Source organism: Leucopleurus acutus, assembly GCF_964270905.1.
Source record: "Leucopleurus acutus genome assembly, chromosome: 13".
Classification (NCBI taxonomy): Eukaryota; Metazoa; Chordata; class Mammalia; order Artiodactyla; family Delphinidae; genus Leucopleurus; species Leucopleurus acutus.
In genome coordinates, this window is record NC_139155.1 from 57,569,542 (window position 1) to 57,589,747 (window position 20,206).

At 43.3% G+C, this 20,206-nt stretch overlaps 1 protein-coding gene across 15 annotated transcripts in view; it reads right to left on the reverse strand.

Annotated features, from left to right (window-relative positions):
- Nucleotides 1-11,845, reverse strand: part of EPB41L3 (erythrocyte membrane protein band 4.1 like 3) — a gene marked incomplete at both ends in the record, with an annotated part of 83,554 nt that extends 71,709 nt beyond the window's left edge. For 12 of the 15 annotated variants that reach the window (XM_082853185.1, XM_082853172.1, XM_082853181.1 and 9 more), the window contains 2 exons: nucleotides 8,584-8,781; nucleotides 11,657-11,839. In XM_082853185.1, the coding sequence (XP_082709311.1) occupies nucleotides 8,584-8,781; nucleotides 11,657-11,839 (381 nt within the window). Of the gene's footprint in view, nucleotides 1-8,583; nucleotides 8,782-11,656 lie in introns of those variants that run through there. The other 3 variants (XM_082853175.1, XM_082853176.1, XM_082853177.1) reach the window with 2 other exon arrangements.
- Between the last annotated feature and the right edge of the window lie 8,361 nt (nucleotides 11,846-20,206).

Below are 20,206 nucleotides of genomic sequence, written 5' to 3' on the forward strand. Positions count from 1 at the left end.
CTGGAACGTAACAGGCCCTCAAGAAATACTTTATATCAAAGCCTCTGCAAAATTGGTAAAACTCCTTGGCATCTTTTGCACACTGTGTGATGTCAGTTCTAGGGACCGGAACTGTTGTAAACAAGAAAAAAGAAGGTTCGTTAAGACAAATCATAATTAAAACTTGAATGATGCGCTCCCTTGTTAAAAACTATTTCGGTGCCTGCCACGTACAAACTGATCAACGTCCTCAAGAAAATACAGAGATCTGAATGAGGTGCCTGGTGGAGACAACACCTTAAGAGATTTTTGGAAGCTGTAATAAAGGTCCAGTTCTAGGAAGGAGGCTGAAGAAGCTCACTGGTGGCAGAGACTCCTGTCCGGCTTGGCCCTGTGTGAATGCGAGGCTGTGGTCGCTATATGAGGGATCGGCTGCCGTCCAACAAGCTGGGGAATGAGAAATGCCTTGGACTAAAGCAGGGAAGAACTTCCCTTGCTTCTGGGGCTATGGCTGAGTTAGAGTGGACACGAGCTGGCACCTGGCATGTGAAGCAGAATGGTGCCAGGCAGGATGATGCTGATTAGGAACTCAGGAGCAGGGTTTCGGTCCTTCGCACCTAAGAATAGCACTTGGAGTAACACGTATTCTTTTTTTTCCCCCAAAGATCAGGAACAAAACAAGGATGCCTACTCTTGCCACATTTATTCAACATAGTTTTGGAAGTCCTAGCCACAGCAATGAGAGAGGAAAAAGAAATAAAAGGAATCCAAATTGGAAAAGAAAAAATAAAACTGTCACTGAGTGCAGATGACATGATGCTACAGACAGAAAATCCTAAAGACGCCACCAGACAACTACTAAAGCTCATCAGTGAATTTGGTCAAGTTGCTGGACACAAAACTAAAATACGGAAATCTGTTACATTTCCACACACGAACAGGTAATTCTGTCTTTTATATGCTCTTTCCCCAAACCTCAAGTTAAGCCTGAACCCAGGTGTGCTAAGGGGACATATTTCTGGAGAAGCAGCCACGAGAGCGCAGGACCCTCCTCCGCTGAGCCCAGGGGAAGGTGTCAGTGGCTGATCCATCATCGCCTAAGGCCACAAACAGAGTAAAGGAAGTTAAAAGATTTTTTTCTAGAGCACATGTGAAAACTCTCAGAGGGGGAAGATGCTGAAGGAGGCAAATTTTAAGCAAGTCAACTAGATATAAAAATACCAAGTAAAACCTCAAAGTTCAATCACACGATGGTGAGAACTAGAAAACTTGGATTATTCTTAAACCTGGAAGAGTGCTTTCTTCACCAAATAGGTAATGAATACCTACTATGTGAAAGTCAACCACCATGTTATACGAAGGACAAAGATAAATAAGACACTGCACACTGGAACAGGTAAAACTATGCATGCACATTTCGCTTACGAAGTCCCTCTGCCTGAACGCAGAGCACGGAAGTTCATTTCATCAAATCAGCAACACAAAGTAGTTGGAAAATACAACGAGAAAGTCAAGAGTTAAGGGAACAGCGGAGTGAAAAAGCAAACCTGGGGTTTCGGCACTGCATGTCAGAAATATTAACACCTGGAAAACAAATCTCCCATTGGGCCTTCACTCCATTTGACAACTGAGAGTGAAGTCAAAAAGAACTCCCCAGGGATTATTACCTTTGATAAACAATCACCCCAGTGCGCACTCAGGTTCAAATTCACTCAGCTTCCAAAACATAACCCATGGTATGTGATACGCCTCAGGGTTTTACTAGTTTTATTTCTCGACAAATATACTTGTGGTTTTTTTGTGGTACGCGGGCCTCTCACTGTTGTGGCCTCTCCCATTGCGAAGCACAGGCTCCGGATGCACAGGCTCAGCGGCCATGGCTCACGGGCCCAGCCGCTCCGCAGCACATGGGATCCTCCCGGACCAGGGCACAAACCCGTGTCCCCTGCATCGGCAGGCGGACTCTCAACCACTGCGCCACCAGGGAAGCCCCTTATACTTGTTTTTAACCTTCATACTATGTAGGGTGTTTACTAGACCATGCCTGCACTCATGAGGGATTATCAGTCTGTTACTTTTTGAAAATGAAAACCAGGAGAAAAGTTTTAACAATTTTAGTAAAAGGGTTTGTTTTTCTTAATCAAACCTTCACGAGGTCATATCTGAACACCTCGGGAAGGCTGAACATTGACTATGTCAGGTAAATAAGCAGGTGCCTGTTAACTGTCCTTGTGTGTAACTGTTCCTGTGGTTGCACCAAAGAGTCATCACACAAGGGAACCGAGTTGATTAAAGCCCTGCCATGGTCGGGCGTCCCCGGGGGCCCTGATCTTCGCAGGAAAGCTGCTGCTGCAGGACCGGGCCACTCGGTTACAGCACGTGGCAGACGGTCTGGTGTAGTAAAGACATAAAGTTGAGCACAGACCCACTGAGAGGTTAAATCGTAATTTATACAATTACACAGAATCAAAACCTCTGACTTATGTAGTTGTTGAAAGAACAATACTTGCAATAACAACAAAAATTCTTATTTTGAATGTTTTACAATTACTATTTCTTATAATCCATGAAAGGCAATAGGTGTTCTAGTCAACTTTCTGGATTATGGCAATTCTATTTGCTGTCTAGTCAAGAACTTCTGAAGGGATCATAAGGCATTTTAATCATGTAACCTAGAGAAGCTGGAAAACTCAGACACTGATTTTGTTTTTCCAACCAAATCCCAGTTAGTGGAATACATGAAATAGAAGTATGACTTGAAACGCCAATTCCATCACGGGCAAGGCAGAGCATTTAGAGATTTTTTAAACGGTCCCTCCCTGACCAGTAGTCAAAAGGTGACACAAGCACATTTAGGGGACGGAGTGCCATAAACTCCCTTCTCCTCTCTGGCCCCTTGGGAACATCTCTGGGTGGCATCCAGAAGTGCTTTTTGGAGTGAACGCCACCGTTTCTCCGATTCCGGCAGGATCTGAATGGTACTCAGTCATGGAGCCCATCAACCAGCAGGCCTCTGGACACAGCCAAACCTGAGGGAGGGGGTGGGACAGGCTTTTAAGGTTTTACTGCTGCACTTGAGTAGCTTTCAGATTTGCCCCAATCTGGATGCAAGGGTCTCTCCAGCGTGGCTGAGTCACTGGCACTTCCCCTGGAGTTCCAGGCCCACGTGGGGTCGCCTGGGGCTCAGAAGCACTGAGTCTCGCTCACTACTAAAACGGCAACGTGCGGGGCTCAGGAGAGAGAGCCCAGGTCCCCGCACACAGAGAAACAGGGTGGAACCTTGTGAGAAACACCTGGTCCACCTTCCGTCTCTTTTGCAGTTACGCTCAAGCCTCCTCCACTGGTTAGGTTTCTTATGGAGAACAAACCGAACTACACCCAAGAATGGCTTAAGATGTTTCTATGTGCAGCTGCACACCTATATTAGGAAATATGGACTCGAACTTCAAATCCTGACTTATTTTCCTAAACCCATATCAGACTAGATATGAATGAAACATTTCTAACTGGATGGTCATCAAGAAATTCATCATACTCTAATCAGACTCAGACAAGTCCAGGAACCCAGAAGTAATGGGATTGAAATAAACGTGAAATAAACATGGTAAGCACTGCTTCCACTGCTGCTGTGAAGGGGGTACTTTTATTTTCTCTTTTAAAATTCATGTTCAAGAAATAAACAGCAACGATGATGACCAACTGGCCATAGGAAGTAGCCTGCATTTTCTAATGGTCCAGTAAAAATGACAAGAAGGGAACAGCAGTATTAGCGATTATGCTGGCGTATGTGACAATCCGGTAGCTGCAAACATTGCCCAAACGTGTATATCAAATTACTTATTGTTAAGACCCTTTCTTGTATTTTACTCATAGTTAGATCTTTTTTCTTTTTTTAATTAATTAATTAATTTTATTTATTTTTGGCTGCGTTGGGTCTTCATTGCCGTGCGCGGGTTTTCTCTAAGTTGAGGCGAGTAGGGGCTACTCTTTGTTGTGGTGTGCAGGCTTCTCTCATTGCGGTGGCTTCTCTTGTTGCGGAGTACGGGCTCTAGGCTCAAGGGCTTCAGTAGTTGTGGCACGCGGGTTTCAGTAGTTGTGGCTCGTGGGATCTAGGGCGCAGGCTCAGTAGTTGTGGCGCACAGGCTTAGTTGCTCTGAGGCATGTGGGATCTTCCCGGACCAGGGCTCGAACCCGTGTCCCCTGCAGTGGCAGGCGGATTCTTAACCACTGTGCCACCAGGAAAGTCCTGCAAGATCTTTTTATATTTTAGATAATCAAGACTAAGAGTCTGAAAAAAAATTACTGAGGAAAAACATCTCTCAAATGGAAAAACACTGAATGCCGCAATGATCTAAGCCTATTGCTAGAGGGAAATTCGAAAACTCCAGGACAATCGGTAAGGTCCTCCCATCAGAACACCAGGGGCGGGAATTGCAGACTTAATCAGTGTCCAGTCACTGCTCTCAGAAAACAACTGCTTCTTGTGTCTTGCTTTTCAGGGTCCTGGCTTTCTACCGCAGTAGCACCGCTGGGCAAGGGGAAATGCTACCTTGTGCTTTCAAAAGAAAAGAGAACTATAATGAAGGCATAAAATAAGCCACAGGGGAATAACAGCTAGGCATAGAGAGTTCATTAAAATAAAATGCCTTTTTTTGATGCCTTATTCAATGCAACAAACGTTATGCCTGTTATGGTCTCCTGCATCCTGTTCGTAATTCACAACCGCACGTGTTGGGGGCAGGGGTCGTGGAGGCCATCCTGCTTCTTCGTTCAGAGCTTGGTGCCTCTTCTCTCCGGGATCTTGGAGCAGGAAGGGGTATGAGAAGCCACTGGGGCTGAGATTACACCCAGGAGCTGCTGGTTACCAGAGATGCACCTGTGCTTTCTGCTGGAATCCCAACAGCAGAGCACACATCATCACGAGGTTGACAATGACCACTTTAAAACATTCTTTTTCTGCTTATTTAAAATCTGACTTCCTGTAGCTTCTTCCTAAGTTTTACTCCCTATACGTTAAAAAATGTTATGACGTTCAATGACAACCCTTCCAAGTAACTGGAAGTAGCTATCCTGTCTCCTCCTAACCTTTTTTCCATCTTCAACACATTCTTTCTCGAATCATTTCGCATGGGAAGGTTTCAAACTACTCACCATCCTGTAATTCTCTGCTGAATAAGCTTAAGTCGGAGTTCACTACTATTGTTGTTGTTAAACTGGTACCATTTATCAAGAATCTGCTACATCCCAGAGAGTGTACATCAGTTATCTGCTTTCATCTTCCCAACAATGCCTTATTTCACCCCTATTTTCCGGGTGAGGAAAATGAGGTTCAGAAGATTTAAGAAGTTCCTGGAAATCACTCCCCAGTCTGGCGGCTCTGGAGCATGTGTACCACGTGTGAATTACACAAATGGGACCTCCCAGCAGTGGGACGGGGACTACTCACTGCCTTCCACAAACTAGACACTACACTCCCTGGAAGCAGCCTGTGATTTCCAGAACATTCCTGACAGCCACACTGCACTGCTGGTTCCTGCTGGGTTTGTAATCACCTGAAACCCAAAGTTGAGTTTCACCCGAACTGTTACTAAGTCTGCCTGGCCCTTCCTCCAAACCTATTTCTGTTTTGCACTTGATCTTTAAAAACAGAGAGAAGTTTTACCTCCCCTCCTGCTAAATGTTATCTTGCTACTTTGCTTCAGTGTCCACACCATCCATTTAAGAAACCTGGGTTCTGACACATGGGCTGTTCCTTGCTTCTAAAGCCCTTATCACTTAAAAAAGTTGTCGAGCTGTTTTTGCGTGTGTGCTGTGCCTTCACCCAAGATTCAGTTAACAGCTCAGTTTTGAGGAGAGTAAAGGCTGAAGGACACCTTCTCTAGGACAATGTTTTTCAACCTCTGTTTACCTGCTAGACCCCGTGTACCTCGCCAGCAAAGCTTTACTTTTCATAGTTTGTATCTAAAAGCAGAGGCATTTTGTTTTTGTTTTGTTTTGTTTTGTTTTTGGTATGTTGGGTCTTCGTTGCTGTGTGCGGGTTTTCTCTAGTAGCAGCGAGCGGGGGCTACTCTTCGTTGCGGTGTGAGGGCTTCTCATTGCAGTGGCTTCTCTGGTTGTGGAGCACGGGCCCTAGGCGCACGGGCTTCAGTAGTTGTGGCACGCAGGCTCAACAGTTGTGGCTCGTGGGCTCTAGAGCGCAGGCTCAGTAGTTGTGGCACACGGGCTTAGTTGCTCCACGGCATGTGGGATCTTCCCGGCCCAGGGATTGAACCCGTGTCCCCTGCATTGGCAGGCGGATTCTTAACCACTGCGCCACCAGGGAAGTCCAGCATTTTGAATCTGCTTTTTCAACTAGCATCTCATTGCCACCTTGAGAACCACGTCACCGATTCACGACCCATTTTTCTTATCCAGCTAGTAGGTGACAGACAAACCCATTTCACTTTAGCATCTCCATGTTTCTCCATCTTCTCCATGGCTGTCAGGATGTCAGTAGCGGCCACACCTTCTTCTGCTGTGACACTGAGAATATTCTGCTGACAAGGATTTGTGTGTCCCAGAAAAAAAGTTACTCTTAAGAATCTGTCCAATTCATAAAAATACCTTATTATAAAAGAAAATAGCTGACCAACATTGCCATGCCACTCACAGTCTTCACAGTGACGTTAAAAGTAACACTGAATGGTACCCAGAGTTAATTACAAACCAAAAATGCTGTACTGAAAAACACAGATTAGCTGGAATGACTCTGCAGCACGGGATATAAAATAAATTTAGCAAAAGGATCAGCATGACGTGCACTGGGGTCAGCCCTGAGGCATTTATTCTCCCTACAGGAAACACTATCAACTTTCTTCTAGACTGTTCTTTAGAAAACTCTGGTAGTCGTGACCAGAGGACTGCTAGGGAACCCTATTTATCCCATTACATAAATACAATCGGTAGAAAGACTTGCCTCCAAGTTAAGGAAAAAAGCTCCTCTTGACTTCGATGAATTTTTCCGGAAGGGAGATCCATACTGGAAAAATGCAACCTCGCTAAAGGTTACAGAAGTGCTTTAAGCTTCATAGTAAAACCCAGGTAAAAGTAGATTATTGGATCTTCTCATTTCCAGAATAAACATCTAAATCAATAATCGAACACCTTGGGCTAAGAAATTAGCCAAAATCAGAGCCAGTGAAATGCAAGAAATGGACCTGTGCACTGCAAACCTTAGAACGCGTATTTTATTCCCTGTAGTAACCCACTAATATTTGTCAGGTTATAGGAGAACAAAAATTCTCTAAATTAATACATGGTAGACTGAATCTCTTTTGATCTAAGAGTTTATCTAAAACTTTTTTTCTACGTCCCTGCAATCTGTAATAATTTGATAACCCACCCCCACCCTAAATGACGTTATCAACGTGAAATGGATTTGAATCTTCTGTTCCAAGAAAAGCACTGGTGCATGAGTGCATTATGCAAACTATAAGGAATGAAACGGGGGCTGTAGGCAGAGAAGGAGGAGACAAATGAACGTGGACCATGCGGGATCAGGTGGGCTTGCTGCTGGCTGTGTCTTGAGAAAAGAGAAAAGGAAATGCATGACCACACACAGATGCACGCTGGCTGCGGAGCCAGCAGACTCTCAGCACCCCGGGCAGAAGAGGGGACCATTGGAGGCATGTGGTGGGCGGGGCTGGCACAGAGGGATGTGCGATGCCCATGTAGGACCAAGGGCAAGGGGATGGAGGCGGGAGAGTAGCTCTCTGAATGAAAATATTCAATCTGAAATGGAATCAACTTGCAGAAAGAGCAAGATGCTCCCTCCCAGCTGGGGGAAAAAGACGCGGTCGGTGGTCGACAGGGCAGACCTGGTTCTCCGGCCAGAGTTCACACCCGGCCTGTGTCCCCGTGATACCTGGGAGCTCAGCAACCATCCACTGCCGCCACTCTCAACAGCCTGTGTCGCTCTCACTTGTTAACTTGGTCTGGCCAAACATCTCTGACAAGAGTCACTCACCTGCCCCTTCTCTCAGAAGAATTTTTGTTTTCTTTACAAAGAAACACAGAGGAGCACACCCCTTTACACTCGAGCTGCAATGCCCACCACCACGTGCATTTTAAAAACTACCCATTCTCCAAGCAAGAAAAGGACATTCACAGTTCAAATCATCCTACCGCTCCTGTATACAGAAATCTCCAAGTTTCTACCAATTAACAACTTGGCCGTAAGTTACGCAAACAGAAAAGGTAAAATTCATTTCAATGTTAGCTCATAGTCAGGATATTAAAGAACACTTGATTTTTAAGGCCTCCAAAATGTTTTTCCTACCATGGAAAGTATTAGAGATTTCTTCTTCTTCTTCTTCTTCTTCTTTTTTTATTTATTTAAAGACCACATTTTTCTCTTCTCGATTGTAACATTTTGGGGACTTTATAAGTATTTTCAGTAATTTGATCCTCTGTGAGAGACTTCGGAAATAATTTTGTGTTTAGAAACTGGGTCTGAGTAATTTTCCAGAGTTCTGGAAAAACAAAGAGGCATCTTGTATGCTTTACAGCAATATTTCCCAGCTCTCAATATCTGGGACCAAAAAAAGTTTTAAAATATACATTTACCTCTACATCGCAGGTATATTCTGATCCATCCAGAAGTATCACTTTGCACTGCATGCTTTTTGGCTTTTTGACAATCTTTAATGGAGATCGAGATAGTTTGCTGCTAGATGATTTCTGGGAAAGTTTATCGTCTTCAAATTGCTGATATTCGGGCTGTTTGGCAGGTCCGGCGCCAAACTCCTGGTCCTTGTCAGTGACCTGCGAAGAGCAAACAATGGACAGTTTTCACTGCAAGACAGGAAATAAATATTGCATTGCTCAGGCAATAACAGCACACTTTAGAAACAGGTTTTCCTATTTCCTAAAGGATGAGGGATGTCTGAATTAGGATATTAGGACTGGATATACATATACAAATACTTAGAACGCTAACAGTTACACTTAAGTAACTCCTGCAGTTTAGAAGTACCCATAGGGCCTTATTTCAGTTTGACTCAAGGATTTACATTAGCAGTGCTAAGCTCTTAGCAAATGCCACCAAGGTTCCACTAGGCAAAGGCGGGTACAAAAGTGGGCTCCTGACTTTCTAAAAGGCATCGGCTTCCACAGACACAGTGAGAGGACTTATGGTTACTGGAGGGGAAAGGGTGGTAGAAGGACAGATTAGGAGTTTGGGATTAACGAAGATACACTACTATACATAAAACAGGTAAACAAGGACCTACTGCACGGCACAGGGAACTATATTATCTACAGCAACCTATAATGGAAAAGAATCGGAAAAGGAATATGTATATATATGTATAAGTGAATCACTTTGCTGTACACCTGAAACTAACACAGCATTTACACTTCAATTGGGGGAAAAAAAAAAAGGTACTGGGTAGTATAAGCCTTAAAAGCAAATAAAGCATCTAAGATTTAACCTAATGTATTCTGCTTCTTTCATTCACTGGATCCTCCTTTATTCCATGAGCCATAACTGTTCCATAAACATACCAGGTATCTTATAAATTGTAAGGCCTACATAGATTCAAGTATTAATCTCAGTAATTTTACAACTGTTAAAATATTTGATTTAGCTCTAACTCAATTCAATGAAGCCAGCAGCACTGAAATTCACTACAAAGTAATCCCTTAAGTCTGCTTCCCCCTTCACTGTAATGAGCTAGTATAAGAACAGATCAAACCTGTCCAAAAGCTTTAATCTGCTTTCAAATCACAACAGTCCAGTCCAAGCTAGACTCAGAACTGCAGAGGACATCCTATGAACAATAAAGTCCTCCCCTCAGTCAGTCCCCTTGGCAGTCTCCCTGTGCACTCCCCTCCAACAACTCTTTTTCTGCCCTTTTTCTATGTATTAAATGACCATCAACGCACATTCAACCCAAGGGCCAGACCACAGCTTCCATGCTTCCATGGTCTGCAAATACACTCTGAAAGTCCAAAGGAAGATATGTTTTGAAACTCAGTTTGGGCCCCTTACATAAGCACGAAATTTCCTCTCTCATGAATATACCACCAGCCTGGTGGCTAAAGCTCATGGGCTGGAGAGTAAGACCATATTGAGAGCTGCAGCTTTCTCAAGGTCACCAAACTCGTCAACTGGAATTCAGATCCAGCCAAAGCCCACACTTTAATCATCACGAGATACCAAAGCACACTTCATTCTACCTCGAACATAACTGGGCACCCGGTGTGAATGAGAGAATCTGAGAGTGGAAGAATCTTAGAAAATTATCTTTTCTGATCTCTTCGTTCTGTAAATGAGTAAGCTGAGGTCCAGAGGACTCGAAAGAGTTCTGAGACAACTGAGATAACCAGGGGGGAGGCAGGGCTAAAGTCTCGTGACTCTGCCGCCAGTCACCTTTCCCTCCAGTGGCTTCGAGTCACTCCTCTTTAGTTTCAAACGTCTGACTACAGAAAGTCAATCCATTTATTAAATACACATGTCTAATCGTGCCTGGGTATGGAAACTCTTCCTTCTCTCCAATTTCCCCCACTTTCACGTTTATTTCATTTCAGAGTTAAGAGGAAAGAAGAGAGAAAAATCCAGTCTAGTAACTTTAAATTTCTGAAGATCTGAAAATTAACAAACAAAACACTACCACCATCACGTCTCCACAAAAAGAAAAGATAAAGGAAAACCATGATGACAGCACCTGTTCCTTTGATTCTGTTTGACAGGTTGAAGGATAACCCCCAGCTCCCTGCACAAAATGTCTGAGATCAGACAGAGCATCTATTTACAGAGCATGAAAATAAACATTACTCTTTATACCATTTAAAAGTGGAACTTAAATACCATGGGAAAAGAAATAAAATAATCAGGCTGTAAACACACAGTAGTTTAAGGCTATACCAATGTGTTGTGTTTTCCAAAGACATGCCACTTCCTTCATGTCTCTTAACATCTTCTAGAATTTCTGGCTTGACACAAATACTTCCAACCTGTAAGAGGTCAACCATGTGTAGGGACTCCCAGATTTCCTTAGCCCATGAGTCGGGTTATGCTGATTCCAGGTTTGAAGTTTCAAGCCAAAGGAATTTAAACACGGATTCATTCAAGGCCCAGGTATAAATCGTGCTTTATATTTTGTAGGAAAGCTTTTAAAAGGAATAATCACATATCCATGACAACTTAAACATGTTTAGGTAACAGAGTTGAAAATAGACATGTCCACGGGAGAGGGAAAGAGGCACGAACACCCACTATAAGTAGCTGGCAACTTTAGGGTCAGAGTGGCCCCAGGGAAAAATCACAAGAGCTCTGAACCCGAGGCTTAAACAAACAACCGGGCGCATAATTAGAGCCGCCAGAGCAGTGTCTAGCCTCCCCGTCAACCCAGACAAAAACCACTGACCTGCAGTCCAGATTTCAGTGTGAGTTCAAACGCTTTCATCAAAGGAAGGCGTCACCAAGCAAGGCTGTGGAATGTCATTCACTGAAAGCCTTAAAATAGCCTAACTTTCCATCTGCCCAGGACCAGAAGGGGCCAAGCAGATGACCCCTGGTGGTTCCCTCTAGTGCTAAGAGGCCAAGGTCAGAGCAGAGCCTGGAAAAGCTCAGCAAACATTCTTTCATGGGTTTTGGCGGGGGGATGCTCGCAAGTGCGGGGTGGTCCAGGCTCACCTCCTTCCTCACGGGCGTGCTGTGCGCTGCCGCCTCCTCCAACTGCTCCAGTGCCTGGGGCTGCTCTTCACTGCCTGGCTCAGCTCCTGGCTGCGCCCCCAGCTGTGCCCCCGCGTGACCCTCCTGGGGCTCGGCCTCCGGCTCCGGCTTCGATTCCAAGTCTGATCCCGATTCGGTTGTCATGGTCGATTGTTCTGCAAGCAGAAAACGGGAAGGACCCATCACTTGGTGCCGTGACCTCCCCCAGGCAGGCAAGAAAGGCGGGAGGTTACAGTGAACGGCTGAAGGAAACCAGCAGAGGAAAGATGGAGAAACGCTAAGAACCAAAACACGATCCCACCACACATACCTAACAACAGCCTTGTCCAATTCACCACAAGGACGGGTGCCCGTCGACGTCTCAAAAGGAACATTTAGTAGTAAATGCTAATTTGGAACGATCACAGGCTTTACCCCTATTAGATTTTTGCCACAGATGACCGTGAAATGACATTACCGTCATAATAATCACCTAACTTAGATACGTTTAATTTCAGAAAAATGAATTTTCTGAATCAGCTGGAGATACATTTCAATCTCTGGCAACGATGATCTAGTAATGGAAGCGGATGCTCTTTCTCATTCCCCTTCCCCTTCCCAGGGGCCCTGCTCTGCCCTTCCACACCCGTGAATCCATCCACTCTTCTGTGAACAAACACCCTCCCCCTCTGTGAGTTTCCCATAAATGTTATTCCCTTTTCTTCTTAAATTTATTTATTTATTTATTTATTTATTTTTGGCTGCATTGGGTGTTTGTTGCTGCACGCGGCTTTCTCTACTTGCAGCGAGCGGGGGCTATCCTTCGTCGCGGTGCGCGGGCTTCTCATTGCGGTGGCTTCTCTTGTTGCGGAGCATGGGCTCTAGGTGTGTGGGCTTCAGTAGCTGTGGCTCGCAGGCTCTAGAGCACAGGCTCAGTAGTTGTGGCACACGGGCTTAGTTGCTCTGCGGCACGTGGGATCTTCCCGGACCAGGGCTTGAACCCGTGTCCCCTGCATTGGCAGGTGGATTCTTAACCACGGCACCACCAGGGAAGTCCCTGTTATTCCCTTTTGAACGAGTAACCACAGTATATCAGCGGCTTCTTCGGTGTCGAGGAACCTGTCCCGCACTGGACCACCCCTGGCCACGGCGGAGGGAAGCCGGGTAGCATCACCTCTCCCGCTCATCACAAGTTCACTCTCAAAGGCTTCTTCCTGGTTCCCTCCTATTTCCCGTGAGTGTTGAAGAAGTTTGTCCATCTCATATCCCATCAGGAACTCAAACAACAGATCCTGACATAGAATAATCTGCTCTTACATCCTAAAAAGGATGCCCTAAAATATAACTGCCATCTCCTTATAACTTACTTGTCAAGACATAAGTATTTTGTGCCTCAGTTTCCACATCTGCCAAATGAGATGTGATGATATTCACATGAGACCTATTTCTTTTTTTTTTTGCGGTATGCGGGCCTCTCACTGTTGTGGCCTCTCTCCTTGGGGAGCACAGGCTCCGGATGCGCAGGCTCAGCGGCCATGGCTCACGGGCCCAGCCGCTCCGCGGCATGTGGGATCTTCCCGGACCGGGGCACGAACCCGTGTCCCCTGCATTGGCAGGCGGACTCCCAACCACTGCGCCACCAGGGAAGCCCAAGAACCTATTTCTTGCTGTTACCTCTTCCTACTACTAATAGACATACCGCTATAATTAAAGCCATTTTTTGCTCTAAGCAGCAAGAGAGCTGCTATACCAGTGGTCACCATGTCATTTTAAGTAATTTCTCATCTTAGCTATGTGGTAAATATCTCAAAAATGAATATCTCAGATAATCACATAATTTCCCTTCCTAATTCTAATTTTATGGTAAAAATACCATGAGCAAAGGGCTAGTGTAATACTTTAAGCAAATGATACACCCGTTAGTATGAGTAGAATTTTTATGAAAAATACAACTCCATAGTAAAACTACCAGTTAGTTCCTATTTTCACAATACACATTGGAAGATGCTTAATAATTTGAAGAGGGAAACATTACAAATACCAATCTATCTTATAAACTAAATGTGGTATCTGTGCTTTCTGTTTAAGGTTACTTTTTACAATCACCAGCTATTCTGTCTGTTGAATAAAAGACCTGTCAACCTGGCATGTGCTCAGTTACCCAATGTAAATGTAAATATCAAGTCCAAATGCAAAGCCAGATAGGGATCTACATAAAACTAAAACATTTTCTCTTTCCTTCTTACATTTTACATTTTCAAGCAAATCTTGAAGGCAAATATGATATTCGCATTTTTATGCTTATACCGCAAAGTGTCAAGTCTACAGAAAAAACAGTGGAGGGGGAGGCAGAGGTGGTGATTGTGTAATTCAGAGCCTATGGTTGAATTTTACCATTTAGGAGGGGGAGGATTAATTTTAATAATCAGTTCAACTCACCCAACCCTTACTGAGTACGAAATATAAGTCAAGCACTGCTCCTGGTTTAGAGGCAGAGATAAATATGTTGTAACCCCCTACACCCTACCTACCTTCAAGGAGCCCAGAGTCTGTGGCTGAAATAGGCTCTCTCCAGAATCTACTTTTTCCATCTTCCTTTTAGTAATCAAATTTTCCGTTTCAGCTGGCACGCCTCCACCCAGTTGGAGACCACAGTGAGTTGGGGCCGTGTGATTAAGTCTGGACCCATGATACAGTGGAGAAAATGTATTCAACATTTAGGTCATCTTCATAAAAAGACAGCCACTTGCCCTAGATTTCCCTTTCCCATTGTCTGGAAAATACTGACTGATGTCATTACTACAGACCTGATCATGGAAGCCCCAAGTTGAGGAAGATGCCAGAGCCGCCCCCCTCAGCCGGGGTCCCGGGATGACCTCATGGAGGGCAGCCCACCTGCTCTGGATGGTCACACAAGGCAGAATCCTTCTGTCTTGTTTGCACCTCAGTAAACCAGCCAACACCGAATCTAATACACATTCCACAGATTAAAATTCTACCCAAACCCAGACTTGAGTGGCTCCCATCTTACTAAAACAAAGTAGCCTTCTCTTGATCTCACATCCTCTGGCAGCTACCACCATATTTCCCTGCTCTCTACTCATAACTTCTCAAAAGTCTTGTCGACCCTGTCTCACTTCCTCATTTCTTCTTTCTCTGCCACCACTCCAGCCTGATTCCATCGGGGCTGCTCTTGCGGCCACTACAGAGGATAATCCACTCTTGCCTGTCCTTGTCTCACCTGACCTCATAGCAGCCCCAACTCAGGTGATGAGACTTTACCTGTCAACATGATTCAGAACACCCCACACTCTCCTGCTTTCCTCCTATCTCTCTGGCGACTCCTCTGCATTCACTGTTACAGGTTACTCCTTATCCAACCTCTAAATGTGGGAATGTCCCAGAAAACTCACTCCTAGGCCCTCTTCTCTTCTCTCTATTTTTTTTTTCCCAGAGCTTTAAATACTTCCCACATGCCAATGGCTCGCATATTCACAACTCTGGTCCAAACCTCTGTCCTGAGCTTTCAGACTAGTGTCCAGCTGTGCACTGGACACTCCTCACTGACACCTCACAGGCACCTGCTGATTTCCCTCCCCTCCTCAATTTCCCCACCTCAATAAGTGGCAAGGCCATTCCTTCCAGCCAGAATTGCAGAAGTCACCCGTGACATTTTCCTTTCCCTTGTCTTCCTTATTAATATACAACAGAAAGTTCTGCATCCTTCAATAACTCCCTTTTCACTGCCTCGATTCCTATCCACCTCTATTCTGGTGACCTTCATAAAACATAAATCCAGTCACGTCACTCACCACAGAAAATCCTTTAATAACTTCCCAGTGTGCTTGAAGTTAACATCAAAACTCTTAATTCCCATGGCCTTCATGGCTAAGCTGAGGCCTCAACACCCTATCGACACCCAGCGGCATGCCCATCCGGCCATCCACCTGAGATCCAGCCACGTGGTCTCCTTCCAGTGTGTAAACCACATCAGGCCTTTGTTCTGCTTCAGGGTTTTCTGCACACGCTGTTCTGTTTGCTGAGAACGTTTTTTCCTCTGCTCTTCAAGCGCCTGACTCCTCATTCCTCAAGTGTTGGCTGACAGAGGCTTTCCCTTGTTGCACAGTTATCCTAATTGTGCCTCATTGTTTCCTTCCCATAATGCATCAAATTTTATTATTACTCAGCCATCTCTCAACCTCCTCCCCATATACTCAAGGGGGGAAATCATGTTTGTTTATATCTGAAAGCTAGAACATAGTGGGTATTTCAATAATAATTTAATGAATGCCTAAATAAAATCAACCCCATTTATTATATAACTATGCATTTAAAAGTGTAATAACTCTTCCTTGTAGTTTTTAACCACTGTAAGATCTCTCTTAAGTGGATGGGTAAAGAGTAGATATTTCTACTCTTTAGAAATAGAAAACAGAACTCAGTTACAACTTTCAAAATCAAATCTCTCAAGGTAATAGACACTATTGTTCTGTTCACAGTCTAATGCTTTTATCAGTAGTTGTAAAGGTCTTCCAGAAACACAAAAAAGAAAATGTTCAGGTGGTTTAGAGAATCTCTATAAAAGAGTAACCTAAAAGCCACTAGGTCATGAATTTACAAAGTAAAACATAAATGACTATTAGAAAAAGCATATTTTAAGAAGATGCTTAGTTTTTCCTAGACAGGACAGTTCTAGCATATAAATCATATTATTGAAGAAATTTGAATACCTTCAATATTTTCTATCTTCTATGAATATCCTACTTAGGGTTCTCTGTTGTTATTATCTGTGTTTCAGCAGATAATGGCTATAACTTAGTAATTACATGTCAAAAGTGTCACAGAAGCAGAAAACCAGAATCATATCTCAAAATTAAAAAATTACTTTAAAATCTATGTATAATCTTTATAGATACAATACAAGAAAATAATCAGCAGCAAATAAGTTGCCATGTATGGTCTTGGGTGACTAATTTTTTTTTACTCTCCCACTTCCCCTTCCATAAAACAAGGGGTTCGGACTAGAAATCAGTGATGACTAAGTGAGGTGGGGGTAGGGGACGGGCTGGGGGTGGTGCAGGGGGCAGTGAAAGGCCGGAAACTTGAGATCTTCTTTCTGGTTAAGCTGACAAACCTGTTGCCTCTTTCACCATCTTCTCCCAATTTCCTTACTACTTTTTAAACCTAAGGACTTTTTACACAAAAGTCGTTGTGGTATTATACATCTCACATCAGTGCACTCTAAACTTGAAAATGTGGTTAAATACGTGTTAAAATAAAAATCTTTCTAAACATGACATTAGCCCCAGGATTCACTATATATGAAATAGAAGGGCAAAATCAGTAAAGGAATAATCCCAGTTTTGACTTTCACTATAAAACCATTCAGTACCTGGCTTTTGTCTTTAATTCTATACGTCGTCCCGAAGGCAGGGAGCCAGCTCTACAAACGCTGAATAAAAATGCAAAATGGACGTAGCCCAGGAGCCACCTATCAACTACTTAAACAGTAAAATAACCTACCATTATTTTCTACCTATGAATACACCGTATAAAACCTTACCTGTCACACATCACATAAATCACAGAACCTCAAACCTCAAATAAAATCCTATGCCCTTGTCAAATATTTCCCAGGTATATCATTTCCCCCAGCACTATATGCATAATACGAGGAATAAAAATCATTGCTGTTTTTTTGACTAATTGTAATAAAATAAAACTTCCCTTGATGTTGAGAGAGAGTAAAGTAAGAAACCTTAAAAACGTAAGGCTTTTAAATTCTGGAATCTCACTAGAATCAATATTTAATTCCACATATCTGAAAGGGCATACGTTTACCTATGAGTAAACAGTATCGACAGCCTCAATCGGTAAATTCAATTTCAAAACATTTTTTTTTAATAATCTTCCTCCTTACCCACAGGCCGATATAAGCAAGCAATAAACTGATTTTTAAATGGCACACAATGAAAATCATAAGCATCTAAATACAGTCCTTACTTTAACTCATTACTTTAATAATTCTATAGTGTACACCTCCAATCTTATACCCAAATGCCAAAACATTTTTTAAAATGAGATTTTCATATTTACATTGTTTTGGTTTTTTTTTTTTTTTTTTCTAAGATACTCATTCCCTGCTTTCTTGGATGACCCTTGCCACTTGAAATTGCGCATTTTCCTTTCCGACTCACTACAGGTGACTATTTTCCAATGTTCCCTTCTCTTCTGATAGATTGACTCTGGACTACCTATAACTGTCAGTCATTTGTTACTGGAAGTAACACCATCACCTGCAATCACAAACGGAAAGTGACACAAAATGCTTATGCTTAGCTTTGGCTTAAACTGTGCCCTTTCTTTATATTAAACTTACCTTGTTAATTGTGTTTTGCTTCAGCTTAGGAAGGTCTGGAACCCCAGGAACTCCAAACCCTAAAAGCTGGTGTAAGGACATTTACTACGTGTACTGGGATAATGGCGAGAGGAGTCCTTTATCTTTTCAAGAAACATAAATTGTATTTCATTATGCCTCTCCTCAGGGATGTATTTATTAAATGACTACCAAAAGAAATGGTAGTCAGCTTAAAAGGTGGCATTGTGCAGGTGTGAATGAAATCATGCCCAATTCCCAATTCATTTCACCTATAAAAAATGGTCATTGGCATGCGTTTCAGGCTTTGTTCCTTTTCAGCTCTAATTTTTTACTCTGCAGAAGAAAAAAGTCAGTTTATCCTCATCTTTTCCACTTTTAGAAGTAGCATCTCTAAATTTAACATCTCCTAAAAAATGACTGCTAAATTAGCTTCTGCATTCAAATTTACGTATCTACCTCTCTTGCAGATAAGAAAATTCAGTGACACAGGAAAATTCTATTAAAAGACACAGACCTAGGACTTTAGTGCAGGAAAATGCTCCATAAAAATCTCTGTCCTTTACATATAAAACAGGATTCCTACAGAATAACAAGGCACTTCATAAAGAAAAACCCTTCACACCAGTCACCTGCCTAGAGGACTGTAAGACTAACAGACGATTCTTTTTTAAAAAAAAAACACAAGCTTTTTTCCCCCCTTTTGTATTTCAAACATAAATGTACAGAAGAGAGGCTAGTAGACCTTTATATACTCAGCTTAAGTATTTGTGACTCCTGGATATCACCCACTGATCCACCAAAACCACCAACATCAAGCAAGTAAAAGACAGTAATATCCCCTGACCCCTCTACCGGATTCTATCTGCATTAAAAAAAAGCCCCAGTATCACCCATTAAACACACACACACACAGACACACACAGACACACACAGACACACACCACACACCCCAAACAACTGCTCCTGACCTTGCCTTCACCCATTAAACACACACACACACACACACACACACACACCACACCACACACCCCAAACAACTGCTCCTGACCTTGCCTTCTACCCTCCTACAACCCCCACTTCCACCCCTCCAGGATGGCCCTACTTCTCTCCTCTTCCTCACAGCCATACTCCTGGAAGGAATTTCCTCCCTGTGCTGTCACCACGCCCTCCCTCCTACTCACCGTTCAGAGTATTCCCCATTATTCAGTAAATCTTACTAAGGTTACCGGCCACCTCCCTATACGGCAATAAATCCATGTGACGTCCCTTCCCATCTCTGAATTCTCCGTGTTGCTGACACACTCTTGATGTTCCTCCTCCTTCTGCCTCACTTCCATTTGCTCTTCACACCCACCTTCTCATCCTGTTTCTAAACTCTGCAGGTCTTTAGAATCAGAGCTCCTTCACTCAGTTTCAAATACAACGGCACATCCAAGATACAGGTTCCTCACTCTGACCTCTCTGAGCTTCAGATCCACAGATAGGACTCCACTGCTCTCCTCGCTTCCTTGAGTATTTCAGAGGCACCTAACACTGAACACTTCTCCATCCAAAGCACTGACCCCCACCCCCGCCCCCGCCCTCCCAGCCCCCCATCTGCTCCACTTCTGTCTTCTCCATGTCAGTAGGTGTCCATCTGTCCAAGCACAGGCCAACAATTAAATCTGAGTTTCTGCCTCTGATAACAGAGCTCTTTCTTCCACGCAAGTTCTGTGCTTCGGTAATAGCAATAAAACCTACTCTTAACCTCCTGTTCTTATTTCAGAAGTAGACAGCTTTTCAAAATCACTGTCTTATGTGATCATCTATAATTCACGATGCTGATACGCTACCTTATTCTTTTATTCAATGTAAATCAAACATGAGTAAATTTAAACTTCTGTAACATTATATTGTTTTACACACTATTTTCCCTACTACCTACTTTTTTTATGCACTTATCTTTACTACTTAATCTATCTATCTCTCTATCTCTCTATATAAATATAAAACATCACAATGCTAGTTTCTCATCTAGTGCAAGCCCTTGAGATTCTATAGCAGGTTGCCAGCTAGTTTCTGGAAAACAAACAAAATGATCATTGTTGCTTCTAGAGAAAATACGAATGGTACCTACCCTGCTTCTAGAGCCTCAACAATCATAACTTCCCACT